General features: G+C 47.5%; 4 protein-coding genes across 11 annotated transcripts; 2 read left to right on the plus strand and 2 right to left on the minus strand.

Moving 5' to 3' along the window:
- Window positions 1-55: 55 nt before the first annotated feature.
- On the plus strand, window positions 56-2,575 carry LOC6735145 (exocyst complex component 3). Its single transcript, XM_002082086.4, has 2 exons — window positions 56-1,132; window positions 1,200-2,575. Exons 1-2 carry the CDS (start codon window positions 161-163, stop codon window positions 2,442-2,444), a joined length of 2,217 nt encoding a protein of 738 aa, XP_002082122.1. The 5' UTR covers window positions 56-160; the 3' UTR covers window positions 2,445-2,575.
- Window positions 2,576-2,723: 148 nt separating this feature from the next.
- On the plus strand, window positions 2,724-4,101 carry LOC6735146 (cystathionine gamma-lyase). The gene has a single exon (XM_002082087.4). The coding sequence runs from the start codon at window positions 2,817-2,819 to the stop codon at window positions 3,996-3,998; it is 1,182 nt and encodes a 393-aa protein (XP_002082123.1). The 5' UTR covers window positions 2,724-2,816; the 3' UTR covers window positions 3,999-4,101.
- A 573-nt stretch (window positions 4,102-4,674) lies between these two features.
- Window positions 4,675-6,739, minus strand: LOC6735147 (peptidyl-prolyl cis-trans isomerase FKBP8). 2 transcript variants are annotated; one of them, XM_016181624.3, is made up of 6 exons: window positions 6,568-6,739; window positions 5,948-6,453; window positions 5,811-5,893; window positions 5,444-5,753; window positions 5,153-5,383; window positions 4,675-5,089 (listed from the first exon to the last, which is right to left on the minus strand). In XM_016181624.3, the coding sequence occupies exons 2-6, from the start codon at window positions 6,440-6,442 to the stop codon at window positions 5,012-5,014; spliced, it is 1,197 nt and encodes a 398-aa protein (XP_016028426.1). In that variant the 5' UTR covers window positions 6,443-6,453; window positions 6,568-6,739; the 3' UTR covers window positions 4,675-5,011. The 2 variants fall into 2 exon arrangements, with proteins under 2 accessions (XP_016028426.1, XP_016028425.1); XM_016181623.3 differs by having other exon boundaries at window positions 5,948-6,448; window positions 6,568-6,738.
- A 462-nt stretch (window positions 6,740-7,201) lies between these two features.
- Window positions 7,202-14,134, minus strand: LOC6735148 (heterogeneous nuclear ribonucleoprotein U-like protein 2). 7 transcript variants are annotated; one of them, XM_016181622.3, is made up of 11 exons: window positions 13,948-14,133; window positions 13,667-13,869; window positions 12,696-13,466; window positions 11,762-12,613; window positions 11,214-11,695; window positions 11,021-11,149; window positions 9,648-9,819; window positions 8,296-9,146; window positions 8,065-8,233; window positions 7,928-8,001; window positions 7,202-7,859 (listed from the first exon to the last, which is right to left on the minus strand). In XM_016181622.3, the coding sequence occupies exons 2-11, from the start codon at window positions 13,806-13,808 to the stop codon at window positions 7,695-7,697; spliced, it is 3,807 nt and encodes a 1,268-aa protein (XP_016028431.1). In that variant the 5' UTR covers window positions 13,809-13,869; window positions 13,948-14,133; the 3' UTR covers window positions 7,202-7,694. The 7 variants fall into 7 exon arrangements, with proteins under 7 accessions (XP_016028431.1, XP_016028428.1, XP_039148780.1 ...); XM_016181619.3 differs by having other exon boundaries at window positions 13,667-13,877; XM_039292846.2 differs by having other exon boundaries at window positions 7,202-7,856; window positions 7,928-7,998; window positions 13,667-14,134.
- Window positions 14,135-14,396: the final 262 nt, after the last annotated feature.

The raw sequence follows: 14,396 nt of genomic DNA on the forward strand, positions 1-14,396 counted from the left end.
AAAACTATAATAATTTTAAAAGTGTAGCTTATTGTCAAGTTGCACTGTAGTTATTGGAAGTAAGATTGTTAGCCGCACTGCTATACGGTCACACCAGCACATCCACTGCTGACGAAGATTGACCAAAACAGAGAACGAAAGTGATCCAAATAAATTGAAGATGGATTTGCAGCAGCTGGAGGAGCAGGCTCGCCAGGCAGCGCTCAAGGACATTCAGAACATGCTGCAGCGACCGGGCCAGCTTGAGAAGGTGGAACAGTATCGCCATCGTATCGCCCGGAAGAAGGCCTCCGTGGAGGCGCTCCTCAAGACCGGGATGCAAGGACAGCTGGACGGGGTCAGGGTGGGACTGAAGCAGTTGGAGACCTGCATGCAGGACGTGCGCGAGGTAAGGCGTCGGATGGACGAGGTGGAGCGCCTGCTGAGGGGCGTTCCCGAGGTCTACGACGCTTTGGAAGTTGTGCGGGAGGAAAACACAAAGCACTCCCAGTACGCCACCGCCATGGAGAATCTGAAGCACATCTTCAACGTAGATGCCAGCGTACAAAAGACGATGGCGCTGATCGAGGACGACAAACTGCTCAATGCCCACCAGTGCCTGGCGGATCTGGAGAACTCACGGGATGATCTTCTCTACGAGCTGCACAAGCAGCCGAAGCAGCATGCGTCCGACAAGATCACCCTAAAACGGCACTTCGAGAAAGTGGACACAGTGTCCCAGGAGCTGGAGAAAAAGCTGCGTCTCATTCTTAGCCGTACGCTGAACACTCTCCGGAAGAAGCCCACCATCATCGTTACCGCCCTACGTATCATAGAGCGGGAAGAGAAAAACGACCAGTTTGCGCTGCAACAGCAAAAGGTCACCGGATTCCTGCCGCCTGGAAGACCAAAGGCTTGGCGACGCATGATCATGGACGTTCTACAGCAGTCGGTCGTAACGCGCATAGAGGGATCTAAGCTGGAGGAGCGCGCTGATAACAAGATGTGGTTAGTACGAGACCTGGAGATATTGCGCCAAATCATTCTGGAGGATCTGCGCGTAGTGAAGTCCCTTTGTGTGCCCTGTTTCCCGCCTCACTACGACATTTTCGGCGAATACGTCAAGTTCTATCACGAAGGACTTTCTAGCTATGTGAGTAATCGTCAATCATTAAAATGAATCAATGTTTTTATAACACTAATTTATAACTAATTCCCAGCTTGACAACATTGTGCGCTCTGGCTTGGAGGGCAATGAATATGTATCAATGATGGCTTGGGTTACACACACCTATCCCGGCGTGGAGCTGATGTCCCATCCGGATCTAAATGTGGATGTACACCGACAGATAGGTACTCTGCTGCGTCCGGAACATCTCAAAGCGCTGGAGGATGAGTATCTGCAAAATATGCAGAGAAACTTCCAAGAATGGATGACCAAGGCCGCAGAAACGGAGAAGCAGGAGTGGTTTACTGAGACAGTGCCCGATCAGGATGAGGAGTACTACCACACTTCAGCGCCTGTCATCATATTCCAAATGATCGACCAGCATCTGCAGGTGACCAACACAATTCATCAGGAACTGACGTTCAAGGCGCTGGTAATGAGCATTCAGCAGGTGGAGATCTTTGGCCAGACATACCTAAAGAACGTAATCGAGCTGAAGGAACACCATTTCCGCAATCGGGATCAGATCAAATACTTCACTCACTACATCATCACCATCGTGAATAACAGTCAGCAAATGGTTGAGCTCGCGCAGCAGATGAAACAACTCTACTGGCCCAAGTCGCGAACTGAGCACTATGAGGATTTCGAACGTTTGCTTGCCACATTCCAGCGGATCCGCGCTCATGCCGCCAGTTACTTGCTGGAGGAAGCCTTCCTGGACATGGAGTGTCACTTTAACGACCTATTCACCGCCAAGTGGCTGGCCAGTAACATTGCCGTGGACACCATTTGTGTAACGCTGGACGATTACTTCCAGGACTATAACCACCTGCGACCCAATAACTTCGAAATGGTCATCAACGAGGCCCAGAAGCTGCTGGCCAAGCGGTACATCAGGGCCCTGCTATCCAAGCGACTGTCCAAGCCACGGGCCGAGTGCGATGCCATTACGCGAAAAATCAAGACCGAAGCCAAGCGGTTTAAGCTCTTCTTTGAGAAAATCGCCCCGAAGATTTCCCTCAGTGACTCTCCATTGGATCTTATATCCACGCTATCGGCACTGCTTAGCTCGGATATCGAACTGCTCGTCTTGGACCTGCACACCTTGCTGGGCAGCTATCCGTCCCTGAACGAGGACCACCTGGTACGGCTCTTTTACATTCGCAACGATGTGAAGGCGGCCGAGGTGCGCGAGAAGGTGCAGGATGCAATGAAGTCGAAGAAGGCAATGGTCAGCATCGCCAAGCAGGATTGCATCTTCAAGGAGATCGTGTTCAGTGACAAGCTGTGGTAGACCCTGGAATACACTTCCCAACCCATTCCTTTCCTTTCCTTTCTGTTCAGTATCGTATTTACTCTTAAGCTGGGATTGTAATATTATTGTGCTTTATCAACAAATAAATTATTGTATAAATAATCGCAGAAGTTCTAAGAAAAGTAAGAATATCCATCGTTATTTTTGAAAGGTTCTGTGATACTGTTTTCTTAGAATAGATCTTTGGCCGTTTAATAGCTAGAGTGCTATCACTGTCGGCGGGTGTAGTGTTGTAACGGTTGAAATAATTAAGTACCGGCTAGGCGATAACATCTGGCAGGAGTCTATATATTCGCGACGGTCTCTCTCCACGTGTCAGTCAGTTCCCAACGATCCGCCTACCCAGACAAGATGAGCTACAGAGTCCAGCCGAGCGGCTTCGCCACCAAGTCCATCCACTCGGGCCAGAGCCCCGAGCAGTGGAAGAGTGCCTCCGTGATTCCGCCGATATCGCTGAGCACCACCTTCAAGCAAGATGCTCCGGGCGAGCACAGGGGCTATGAGTACTCCCGCAGTGGAAATCCCACTAGGAACGTGCTGGAGACGTGCTTCGCCGCCTTGGATAATGCCAAATACGGCCTGACGTTCTCTTCGGGATTGGGAGCCACCACTGCTGTGCTGACTATGCTGAGCAGCGGCGATCACATCATCATGGGCGACGATGTTTACGGAGGCACTAACCGTTTGATCCGTCAGGTTGCCACCCGTCTGGGAATCTCAGCCACCTTTGTGGATGCCACGAATTTGGATCTAATTAAAAGTTCCATCAAGCCGGAGACCAAGTTGGTGTGGATCGAGTCGCCAACTAATCCGTTGGTGAAGGTGGCCGACATCGAGGCTATTGCGCAGTTGGTGCATGGAATCCGCGAGGATCTCGTTCTGGCCGTCGACAACACCTTCCTGACCTCCTACTTCCAGCGACCCCTGGAGCTGGGCGCCGATCTGGTCTGCTACTCCCTGACCAAGTACATGAACGGTCATACGGATGTGGTAATGGGTGGCATCACCATGAACTCGGAGAAGCTCTACAATAGCTTGAAGTTCCTTCAGAACGCGGTGGGCATTGTGCCGTCTCCATTCGACTGCTACCAGGTCAACAGGAGTCTTAAGACGCTCTCGCTGCGCATGGAGCAGCACCAGAAGAATGCTCTGAAGATTGCCAAATACCTGGAGACGCATCCCTTCGTGGAGAAGGTGTTGCATCCCTCTTTGCCCTCCCATCCACAGCACAAGATCGCTCTAAAGCAGACCTACGGATACAGTGGTGTGTTCTCCTTCTACATCAAGGGCGACCTGAAGCACTCCTCGGCTTTCCTCAAGGCCCTCAAGGTGTTCACCCTGGCGGAGAGTCTGGGTGGCTACGAGAGTCTGGCCGAGCTGCCATCCATAATGACCCATGCCTCTGTTCCGGCAGAGGACAGGAAAACTTTGGGCATCACTGACGGTCTAGTTCGCTTGTCCGTTGGACTGGAGGATGCCGAGGATTTGATCAAGGATCTGGAGCAGGCCCTGGAAATTGCATCGAAGGCCTAAGTTACTCATATCACATGTATTTTTCGCAGGAATTTTGTTTAACAAAAAGCTTATGAATTTGTATATTAATCACCCCAATAAAAGTGTTTTTGTCTCAAATGAATGATATTTATAAACACTTATAAACACTTACGTATGTAAACATATAGACCGTTTGGATGGATCGAATAGATATCACAGAGTGTAGCGAACTGATAACATGTGGTAAATAAAGCTGTGTGTTATTGCAGGTTTTATTTCGCTATTATTGTTGATTTAGTGATCAGATTCTGAAAATTGTTGATGTCTTGATAGGTTTATATACGAACGCAGCTGCATTACCTCCACGACCCCCCATAGAAACAGCCTTGGGAGACCCAAAATTGCCCATTGTCATGTCGATTACCATACGCAAACAATGAATCAGCATGTTTAAATTCGCACCATCATTTAATCATTCTAAGTCGCGATAGAAGAAAATCATATCTGTGGAACGGATGTTCCGATTTGTTTTTACAAAAGTTCGTTTGCCTTTTAGATTAGAGCAGAGTTTAGTTAAATCATGCATTATTTAAGTAACGAACAAAAAGAAAAACCAAGTTAGGAGTTCTTATCAGTGCTGCTTATCAGTATCATTACTTTCATATGGTAGTTCATAAGCTTTCTTTCGAACCTTATTGCAAGTTCATAAATATGGTCTGATTTCGATTGTGTTGCTTTATTTCGTTTGAAAATTGTATAAAACATAATGATGAGAAAATTGTGTTTATTTTAACAATTCCCGTTACTTGTCTGACAGAATGTGGTTGATTAAACTTAAGCTTTAACATTAAATGTACGATATCCAAAACCATACTATTTGAAAGATACATACTATTGTGAAGTGCGCATAGCATTACATGTACAACAAGAGCCATATCATTATAATAAGCAACTGCGGCTTTCCAACATTCATAATTTTGCCTTCTATATATACTTAAGAAATGCATTTCAATTGCTTAAAGTAACCAGTAGTTCGTGTGCATTTCTTGTCCTTAGTACTTGTAACGATAAATAGCGACGCCAGCCACTCCAATTAATATCGTACCCATTAGATAGCCAAGCAGCTTCAGCTGAATGGCAAAATGAGAATTAACAATCGGTTTTTTTTTTTATAAAGTGTTTAGCTATCTCACCTTGGAATTGTCCACAAGCGGCTGCTTTTGCCTGGTGGCAGTATTCTGCTCCATTTTTTTGGCCTGGCCCAGCATCTTCTGATACATCTCCTTTTCGTTGTGCTCCTCGCGACGAGCCTTGATGAAAAGTCTGGCCAAATCCGATTGAACGGCTCGATTTTCAGGTTCGAGTGTAGCCACTTTTTGCAGTAGCTTAATGGCGCCCTGGGTGTCCGCTTTGCCCTCCAATATCTGCAGGGTAATTTAGGTATTTTGTAAATGGAAATCTATGGTTTTGAGCCAACAACTTACTCTGCCTTTGCGGTACAAGGCTTTGGAGTTATTTGGCTGGCACCGCAGCACATGCTCCACGGACTGCAGAGCTGCGTCATAAGCAGCAATCTTGATTTGAGTCATTGCCAAGTTATTGTAAACGATCAACCGATCCTCCAGCAGGGTCTGCGTGTCGCTGTTCGAGAGCTCCAAGTCTTCCTTGTCGAACTCGGACTCCGGGTCCCCATCCCGATTGTCCAGAAAGTCGAGGGCACGTCTGTACAGGTGAATGGCGGTTGTGAACTCCGAACGCTTGTAAAAGAAATTGGCACGTTCTTTCTTGCGCGTACTGAAAAGATGAATTATTTATTAAGAACAGACTAGCAAAGCAAAGAATGAAACATACCCATATTTGCGCCGTATTTCAAAGCTCTTAAGGTCCGCAAAGTCTTCGTATTTGATATCCAAAAGCTCTATTTCGTAGGTAAGCTGGAAAATTGATATATTTGAAGAGTTCTTATGACAATTTGAATATAAACTTACATTCGCATCGGGTGGTACCAGGTACTCGGATTCACCCTCTTTTTTCAGTCCTATGGAGCCGTAGCCGAAGCGGGAATCCACGCTGACTTGGGACACTTCGCCGACCTGCAGCATGGGCAACACCATGTCTAGTCCCTGGACAACCTCGTAGTCTCCCACGTGACACTGGAAGTTCAACTCGTTCTCGACCACCGTGCCGTTGTCCAGTTTTCCCGTGAAGTTCACGGTGACCAATTCGCCGCGAACCGGACGCCTAAACGAGTCCTGCGGTGCCTTCTTGATGGTGCGCTTAATCAGCTGCTTGTTACCCAGTACATCACATTCTTCCTCCTCGGCATCCTCCTCCTCCGCCTTCTGCCCGTCTCCAGAAGCGGATGCCGGGGGTGCGCCATCTCCGGAAGCTGCCTCCTCCGCTGCCACCTTGCGAATGTCTTTGGTGTCCTCGGCGTTGGTCAGGTCCTCGAAGGAGCTACTGCTAGACTTCTCCGTATCCATTATTACCTATGCTTGACGAGGCGAAAGTATGTAAATCAGTGGAACTCGGAACAAAGGGCAAAGGCAAAGTGGGAGGGTTGGTGAAGTTTTCGGGTGTCAGAACGGCACACGTAATCCCAACTTACAGCAGTATCTGATTGTGGTATCGGATTTTGGTAACAAAAATAATTTAATTCGAATTCAAAAGCCACATACGACGAGAAAGTTAGTGGGAAACGAAAAATAATTTTACGGACTTCTGCCAGCTAGCCAGTGTGACCAAGTTGCAGTGTGCCCGTTTGCTGAAAATGTCGCGATACCGCACCGGTAGTGACTCAAGTGGTTAAAAATTTCATCACATTACTTTATTATTTATACAGCTTATCTTTTGAAAATATTTATCCGCTACAAATATCATTTGCTTTATTTTTGAATTCTAGTAGCTCAGTTTTGAAGATTTGTATTTGTTTATTTAAAAAGTATATAGCTTTTGTATATAGCACAAACTTAAGTTCGAAATCTAAACCAAACTAAACTAAGCCAAACTTGCTGATTTTTTTATGGATATAAAAATATATATTTCAAAAAAAGGAAATGTTAGTTTTAAGTTTAATAAAACGGTTTTATATACTCATATTTTTGTACTAAATAAGAAAAAAACGAAGTCTCCAATATTTCATAAATTGCATACTGCTTAATGTAAATTTTAAAATTAGCTGAGTCTGTCCTTTAAAATGCAAGCGCATTACATACCCTTTCCCAATAATAAGCTCGTTTAAGTAGATTTTTTCAATGTATAGATTTATTCGTTAATGTTTCTTCTCTAATGCGATCATTTCAATTGTTTGCGTTGATTGTAAAAAATAAAACAATAATCGTAATAAACGTTAAAAACAAGTTGTACTGCCTAGATACGTAGTGCCAGAGTATAGACCGCGTTTCATTCAATTGCTTCGTCACCGTTATATAGAAAATGCGTTGTGGAAAATGAAAAGCGTAACATTCACGTTCAATTTCAAATGATATAATAGTCTTAGTTGTGTACAATCCATCCGTGGGTAAGGTAAGAATTTTGACTCGGGGTTGGTTAGCCCTCGCAATTGTTTGGTTTCGACTAGCCCAAACTGGCTAAACTAAATTAATGTTGTTTTACTGTTCGTTAATCGTTTAAAACTATTATATAAAGTTTAGTTCAGATTTGTGGTTAACTCCTTTCGCGACAACGCAGAGGGGTCTGGGCCTGGTGGAACACGGCTGCATAGTGTAGTGCATTCTACTTCTTGTCGGCACCCGCATTGGACTGCGTGGAGTACGAATATTGAGACCAGTAATGGTTGGCGGCACCGCCATCATTATTGCCAGCGCCGCCGCCCACATTTACGCCTGGTCCGCCACTGGCATTTCCAGCCGCTGCTCCGCCAGAACCCTGCTGCTGCTGCTGTTAAAGAAACAATATTTCTTAGTGTTGTCTCTTCCAACGACTTGCACAAGACTCCTCCTGCTTACCTGCCACCAGGACATCCACTGTTGTTGCTGCTGCGGATCGGCACTCTGCCAGGCCTGTTGGTTGCCATAACCTGCTGGGAGAATCAACGAACTCGTACAGTCTGAGGCCTTAAGCAGTCGAACACTGCGTCACTTACCTTGCATTTGGTTATAGGCCCAGTATTGTTGCTGGCCCGCCGCTGCTTGCTGAGGTTGTTGGTACTGTTGTGACTGCTGCTGAGTCTGCCAGATGCTCGTTTGTTGATGCTGCGGCGCCTGCTGCTGATGATGTTGGCTGTACGTACTCCACTTGCCGGTAAGGGAGGCCTACACGAGTGATTGAGATCTTAGCCAGCTGTAAGGGGTCGAGGATTTGGCCGCACACTTACCTTGCCTCCGCCAGGTGCTCCACCTTGTTGCTTGTACTGATCGTAGCCACCGCCTACAGCGGTGTTATTGCCATACTTGGGTAGCGATTGACCAGCTGACCGCTCATAGCCACCGCGACTATCTTCTTTGGTGTCGCGGTGGCCAGGCCGAAAATCCCGTTGTTGATGAGTACCACCTCCCGAGCGATAGCTACTCTGGCTGCTGCCCCGGTTCCGGTCGTTACTGCCCATTCGACTGCGGTCGTTGCCACGGTCTCGATCGCGATAGTCCCGCGAGCTGCCGTAGCCGCGGTCGTCATACCCACTTCTGCGGTTGTTCTGCATCCAGTTTTGCTGACCGCCACCGCCACCACCACCGCCACCGCCACCACCGCCGCCGCCTGCGTATCCACGGTTGCGATTGTCGTATCCACGACTGCCGCTTCCACCGCCACCATAGCCGCGATCATCGTAGCCGCTTCTGCGGCTGTTCTGCACCCAATTTTGCTGGCCACCGCTTCCGCTGTTGTAGCTGCGGCGATTGTCGTAGCCACGACTGCCGCCTCCACCACTATTGCTGGAGTAACCGCCACCGCCGCCTCCCCTTCGGGAGTCGCTCCAACGACTTTCGTGCCGCTGGCCGCCATAATCACGACGTCGGTCATCATTGTACCGATTCCGGTTCCGGTCATCACGACGATAGTTGTCGCGACTTCCTCGGGATCTCTTGTCGCGCGACCTCTCCGCGTCAATGGCCTTCTTGCCCTTCTCGTTGTACTTCTTGACCTCGCTCTTGGCCTCGTCACCAGTCAGCTCCGTGTAGTTTATGTCATCGAACCAGCCAAACTCCAGCGAGGGAAGTGTGAAGTTGGCTGGAAAAAGATTGCGTGTACATCATCAATAAGGCTGTACAAGTGCTATAAGCGCTCATTATCATTACAGATTAGGAATTATTGTAGATGGAGCATAGGTGGAAAGGTGTGGTCAACTTTGGCAACCGGACGTAAAAAGCGCGCATAAAATTAGATTTTTAAGAAATCCAGTTGTGATTAAATTTCATCCTTTATACGTTCCAGTTGCCAAGTGGGGGATGTTATAGAATAAATGTTAATGAATAATGGCAATAATAATAATCAAATTATGAGATATTTTGAAGGGCTTACAGTTACAATTACGTATAGATACATAAAGTGCAGCTGCTTACAAACTAAATACGTTACATAAGTTTTTATACTGTTTTTCATTTTAACAAGAATGTCTCCTTATTTAGATAGGTAGAATAATAAGTTATACGATCGTACATTATTCTGGATATTTTTTTTTTTTTTGATTTTTTTTCAATTCGTTGCTTTGGTGTGGTGGACAATATTTACCTCGTAAATTATTAATTGTTGATTCTTTAACTGTAAAAGCATTTCCCTTTTCCTCTTTTTCGGCGATGCGACGTTTCAATTCATCTTCGCTGGGTATGCAAACGACCGCAATTCGCTTGAAGTCGTTAAAACCCTTCATTTTACGTCGCTGGGCCGAGGCATACACATTGGTCTACAAGAATACAGTTGGTTGATCGGTTGGTTGGTTGGTGTTGTTTGGTTGAATTGGGTTCAGATTTTGTCTGCCAGTTGTTGTTTGGTTGGATTTGGTTTGGTTGTTGTTGGGATAGTCGTCGAACTTGAGAAACACGTTGATGATACGGCTCGGTTGCAGACCCCGGATCTACCGGGATCGAACCCAACTCGCATTGAGCTCGCTTTCTGCGCTTACAATCTAACACATACCTGTTGCACGGCGGGACACCCACTTCCCGCCCACACTCCGCCGGCGAGGGAGCGAGGACTTACGGAAGCGGTGCGCCCACACCAACATAATACCTAGGGGGCGGCGTCGGGTTAATGTTAACCCGGCCGCATCTAACAACAGTTGACTTAATACTTTGCATAAGGATAACAGAATGTACTATGGGGGAAAAGTAGTCGCGGTTGGCTGTGCTGCTGGCTGTAGGATGAAGCATCGCATAGCTTTCTGTAGATACACATACATATATATGAGAATAGTTGGCATTTAGAGAGAGAGATAGAGTAGAGATAGTAGGTACTAATACGTATATGTGATTAGATTGTAGGCGAACGAACGACTCGTCGATCGGATTTGTGTTTGTCTACTTACAGTGGCTTCCATGCCGCTCGCTCCTCCTCCTCCTTCCTTCCTTACTTTACTTCACTCCATTCCATTACACTCACTCATCTTTCTCCAATGCCATTTCCATATCCATATCCACTTCCATCCCCACTTTTCTTACAATGCCCTCTTAACTGCCCCGTCAACTGTTGCGCCTGCACGTAAAACTTAAGCTAATGGGAAATCCACAGATACTTACTGCCTCAAACTTAAGCACTCTAATTATCGGATCGACTTACAATTAGGACATACCTGCATGTTGGTGCCCCATCTAGGGGCACTTGGGCACTCTCTAAAGTTAAGAGCGATGAGCAAAAAAAAATTCATACTCAAATGTACAATTAAAAAAATATATAGCGCAGCATTGTTGTGCCCCGCTGGTAGAACCCCTCAATCCCGAGGGGATCAGGGCCCCATTGTGTTGGGTGGGCGCCAAAGTCATCATCAACGTATAATTCTCGCTTGTTTCGTTTTGTGTTTGGTTATCGTTCGTTCATAGTGTAATCTTGTGTGTTTGTGGGTTGGTGTTTTGTTTCGGGTGTATGTAGGTCATTTGTTAATGGTTTACCTGATCAAGTATGAAATTTCGACGCCGCTTCATGGCTATATCTTCCAGAGCCGCCAAGCTGTTTAAGCATATCTCGTACACCTTGTCCCATCGACCTTTGTGCACAGTCTTGCGGGAGGCGCCATCGATCTGCAAATATTTAGGTTAGTACAGAATATTTTCAGCGCCGAGCTTTATTTAATAACCAACTTACCGTCATCTTTGAAATGAATGCGTCGGGTCCAATCAACTCGTAACGCTTGTCGGCATTCTCAGCCACATGTTTGTGGGCCCAATGGGTCTTTCCGGCTCCCGGCAAGCCAACCAGTAAAATGACTTCGCACTCCTTGCGAGATCCGACGCGTTGTGGACCGGAAACTAGCTTTTCGACAGGTACTAAACCGATCAATACATAGCCATCCAGCAGAGCAGCTGTATCCCTTGGCTCGGGCACAACATCCTCGTACTCATCTTCTGTCGTCTGCGACCTGTCCTTTTCCTTTTCGGATTCCGCCTTTTCCGAATCTCCATCGGTCTTGATTCGCTTGTTCGGCGAGGGGCCATCTTCATCTTCTTCATCATTGTTCTCAGAGGGTTTCTTATCCTCAGATGCATTTTCATCGTTGGCCTGTTCTGCAGCAGCATCACCATTTGACACAGCAGCAGTTTCTGCCGACTTTTCGGTAGAAGTTTCAGCTGAAAGGAAAACCCAAATAATTAGCATATTGTGGGATAACTGATTTTGAATCAATCATTACTCACCAGTTTCCGAAGCCTCGCTAGCTTCTGATTCGGGCTTAGCAGCTTCAGCAGGAGCCTCGACTTTAGTTTCGGCTTCTGTCTCCATTTTCGGCGCCGACTCATCCTCTTTGGCTTTATCAGGATCTTCGGCTTCCTCTTCATCTTTCTCCGAAGAAGCCTTGCCATCTTCATCCTTTTTCTCCACCTCATCATCATCCGCCGTGGCTTCGTCCAAGACCTTCCACTTCTCGCCATCGTTGTCATCCTTATCGTCGTCCTTCTCCTTGTCTTCGTCTTTACGTGGCTTGCGGCGCTTACGCGTGGGCCTCTCGGCATTCACCAACAGCTGCTCGGTGTCAGAGAAATTTACTGAGTATTCGTAGCCCTTGGTAACGATGTGCGGAAACAGGGCTCCCTCCTCGCCCAGTATGCTCTTCTCAAACTCGAACGCAACTCCAAGATCCTCGCCGTTCAGTGTGTAGTTAATTGTGCACGGCTCACTTTCCAGATCTAAATAACAGCCGATAACGTCATCCAGCTGGTAAGGCTTGCCGTAATCGGTAAACTCGCTCTGAGTGGCCTTACGCCCGGTTTCGCAGTAGCCAAATGAATGCTCGGCCTCGCCCAGCAACAAGGAGCTCTTGGGCATTGAAAATCCCACGCGGAATCCTCGCACATGCGGCTCATCGCGGAAGTAGTGCGAGTTCTCCGGCACCGACTCCTCGGAAAGGCGCACCTCAAAGCACACTTTGCCCTCGCGCACTCCGTAGTTTGCGCGTGCTCCGGACCAAATAAGCGAGTAAATTTCCGAGGTAAGGGGTTTGGCCGATGCAAACGTGGTTGGGTCGATGCGTAAATGCAAGTCAGAGTCCACTGGAATATAAGAACAAAGGGATGTTAGTTACTGTGATGGATCAAGCTTTATATGTGTATGTGAATGTAGTAGTCTACTTACGCCAGCTCAATCCCACTTTGTTTTCCTCGATGGTGGGCTCGTCCTCAGGAACTGTGCGCTCCTCGGCCGCTGCCTTTGACTCACGCTTGTCACCTACGCTGCCGCGATGTTTGGGCGATGTTTGGGATCCACTGCGCGATCGGGATTTGGAGCGACTGTGTGATCGCTTGCGGCGTTCCGAGGGCTGATCCTCAGGCTTAGCTGCTGGCTCGGTCTCCTCCTCCGCTTTCGGCGCGGCCGAATCCTCCTCATCAACGTCCATTTTCTGGCTGTCGCCATTTGACTGATGCTCGGCCACAGTGCTCTCGGCTGGTTTCTCCTCTACAGGCTCCTCAGTTTGTGTAGGCTCCTGCTCCTCAGGGGCAGCATCATGATCCTCTTCCATGGGTTCAGCCTCTTCACTCTGTGGTACGACGGCGGGTACTGCCTCTTCGATTGTCTCCTCCTTGTCGTCTGTCTCCGACCTTTCATCAGACTCTTCGGGTTCTGGCTGCGACTCCTCATTGACCGCTTGGTTGACGGTTGTGTCCTCTGTCACTGCTGCAGCTGGTTCAGCTTCCTCCGGCTCACTTTGTTCTGGTTCCGGCTCGGCTGCTGGCTGTTCACTTTCTGGCTCTGACTGTAGCACTGTCTTCTCCTCCGGCTGCTCCTCCTCTTCGAGAGTATCGAGCACTGGTTCTGCGGCCACGGGAGCAGCTTGCACCGGCGATGGAGAGCGGGACATGGAGCGCGTGCGACGCTGACGGCGGCTTGGTGTGACCGGCGCATTTTCTGGAGGCGGGAAAAGTGAAATGTGATTACTGGCCATTATATAAGAAAAACTTACAACTAACTCACGCTCAGCCGCATACAAACAGAAACCGAAATACAAGCATGACTTGGACGCGGCAAGCCACACGCACACAGAAACACCCTCACACATACACACTGGAACAATCGGGCGCTCAAATGACGCATACACACAAACTTACCACCGTCGCCGGCTCCTCCTTCCACATATGCCCTCAGGCGCTCGACGAGCACCGCTTTGACTCCTTTGGTGTCCAGGCCGCGCGACTGGAGCTCGTTGCGCAGGTCCACCACCTTCATCTTCTCCAGCTTCGCCACATCCATTTTTGCGCTTCAACTTTGGATTGGCGGCAGAAAAACACACGCTTATTCACCCAATGCACCGCTGAAAAGCTGGTGATGTGAAAAACTGAATTGGTAGGAATTTCGGGCCAAATCGCGCTGTCTGGCAAATGACACTCACTTTGGAAATGTCACCGTAGTCAAGTCGCAATGGTTGCTAGCACCGTGCGCGCACAATTTAAACGCAATATTCGCTTTTACATTCGCATTTGTTGCGAATAAATAAATGGACCTAAATATTATACCGAACGCGTTGAAGTGAAGTTGGCTGCGATTGTGAAAACGAAAACGTAGTGCTGCCGTGCTCGAGTTCGATACTTGTGCTTGTGTGGCTATCGATAGCCGGCTGAACATCACTAGCGACAGATGGCGGTAGTGTGCATCAACCGTTTGCATGTGCGCTGCAAGAAAATATTTAATGATTGGAAATTTTTTAGTTAATACTATATTAATAAGAATTAATAGACAAAAAAAGTCAATGTTTTCTTCAACACATAATTAATAGTTTAAATATCAGCATTTCAAAGTGTTTTTCGTTAATAGACTTTAGCTATAATGGCCGTTTGGCGC

The sequence above is a fragment of the Drosophila simulans genome, chromosome 2R (assembly GCF_016746395.2).
Source record: "Drosophila simulans strain w501 chromosome 2R, Prin_Dsim_3.1, whole genome shotgun sequence".
Classification (NCBI taxonomy): Eukaryota; Metazoa; Arthropoda; class Insecta; order Diptera; family Drosophilidae; genus Drosophila; species Drosophila simulans.

What these genes read in the sequence shown, in the direction of transcription:
- LOC6735145 (XM_002082086.4), top strand. Translation starts at nt 161, where the DNA reads ATGGATTTGCAGCAGCTGGAGGAGCAGGCTCGCCAGGCAGCGCTCAAG. An exon ending in ACGAAGGACTTTCTAGCTAT is followed by an intron (nt 1,133 to 1,199) that starts GTGAGTAATCGT and finishes ACTAATTCCCAG; the next exon opens with CTTGACAACATTGTGCGCTC.
- LOC6735146 (XM_002082087.4), top strand. Translation starts at nt 2,817, where the DNA reads ATGAGCTACAGAGTCCAGCCGAGCGGCTTCGCCACCAAGTCCATCCAC.
- LOC6735147 (XM_016181624.3), bottom strand. Translation starts at nt 6,442, where the DNA reads ATGGATACGGAGAAGTCTAGCAGTAGCTCCTTCGAGGACCTGACCAAC. An exon ending in TGGTACCACCCGATGCGAAT is followed by an intron (nt 5,894 to 5,947) that starts GTAAGTTTATAT and finishes TCAATTTTCCAG; the next exon opens with CTTACCTACGAAATAGAGCT. An exon ending in GAAATACGGCGCAAATATGG is followed by an intron (nt 5,754 to 5,810) that starts GTATGTTTCATT and finishes TCATCTTTTCAG; the next exon opens with TACGCGCAAGAAAGAACGTG.
- LOC6735148 (XM_016181622.3), bottom strand. Translation starts at nt 13,808, where the DNA reads ATGGATGTGGCGAAGCTGGAGAAGATGAAGGTGGTGGACCTGCGCAAC. An exon ending in AGGAGGAGCCGGCGACGGTG is followed by an intron (nt 13,467 to 13,666) that starts GTAAGTTTGTGT and finishes TCCCGCCTCCAG; the next exon opens with AAAATGCGCCGGTCACACCA. An exon ending in CATTCATTTCAAAGATGACG is followed by an intron (nt 11,150 to 11,213) that starts GTAAGTTGGTTA and finishes AAATATTTGCAG; the next exon opens with ATCGATGGCGCCTCCCGCAA.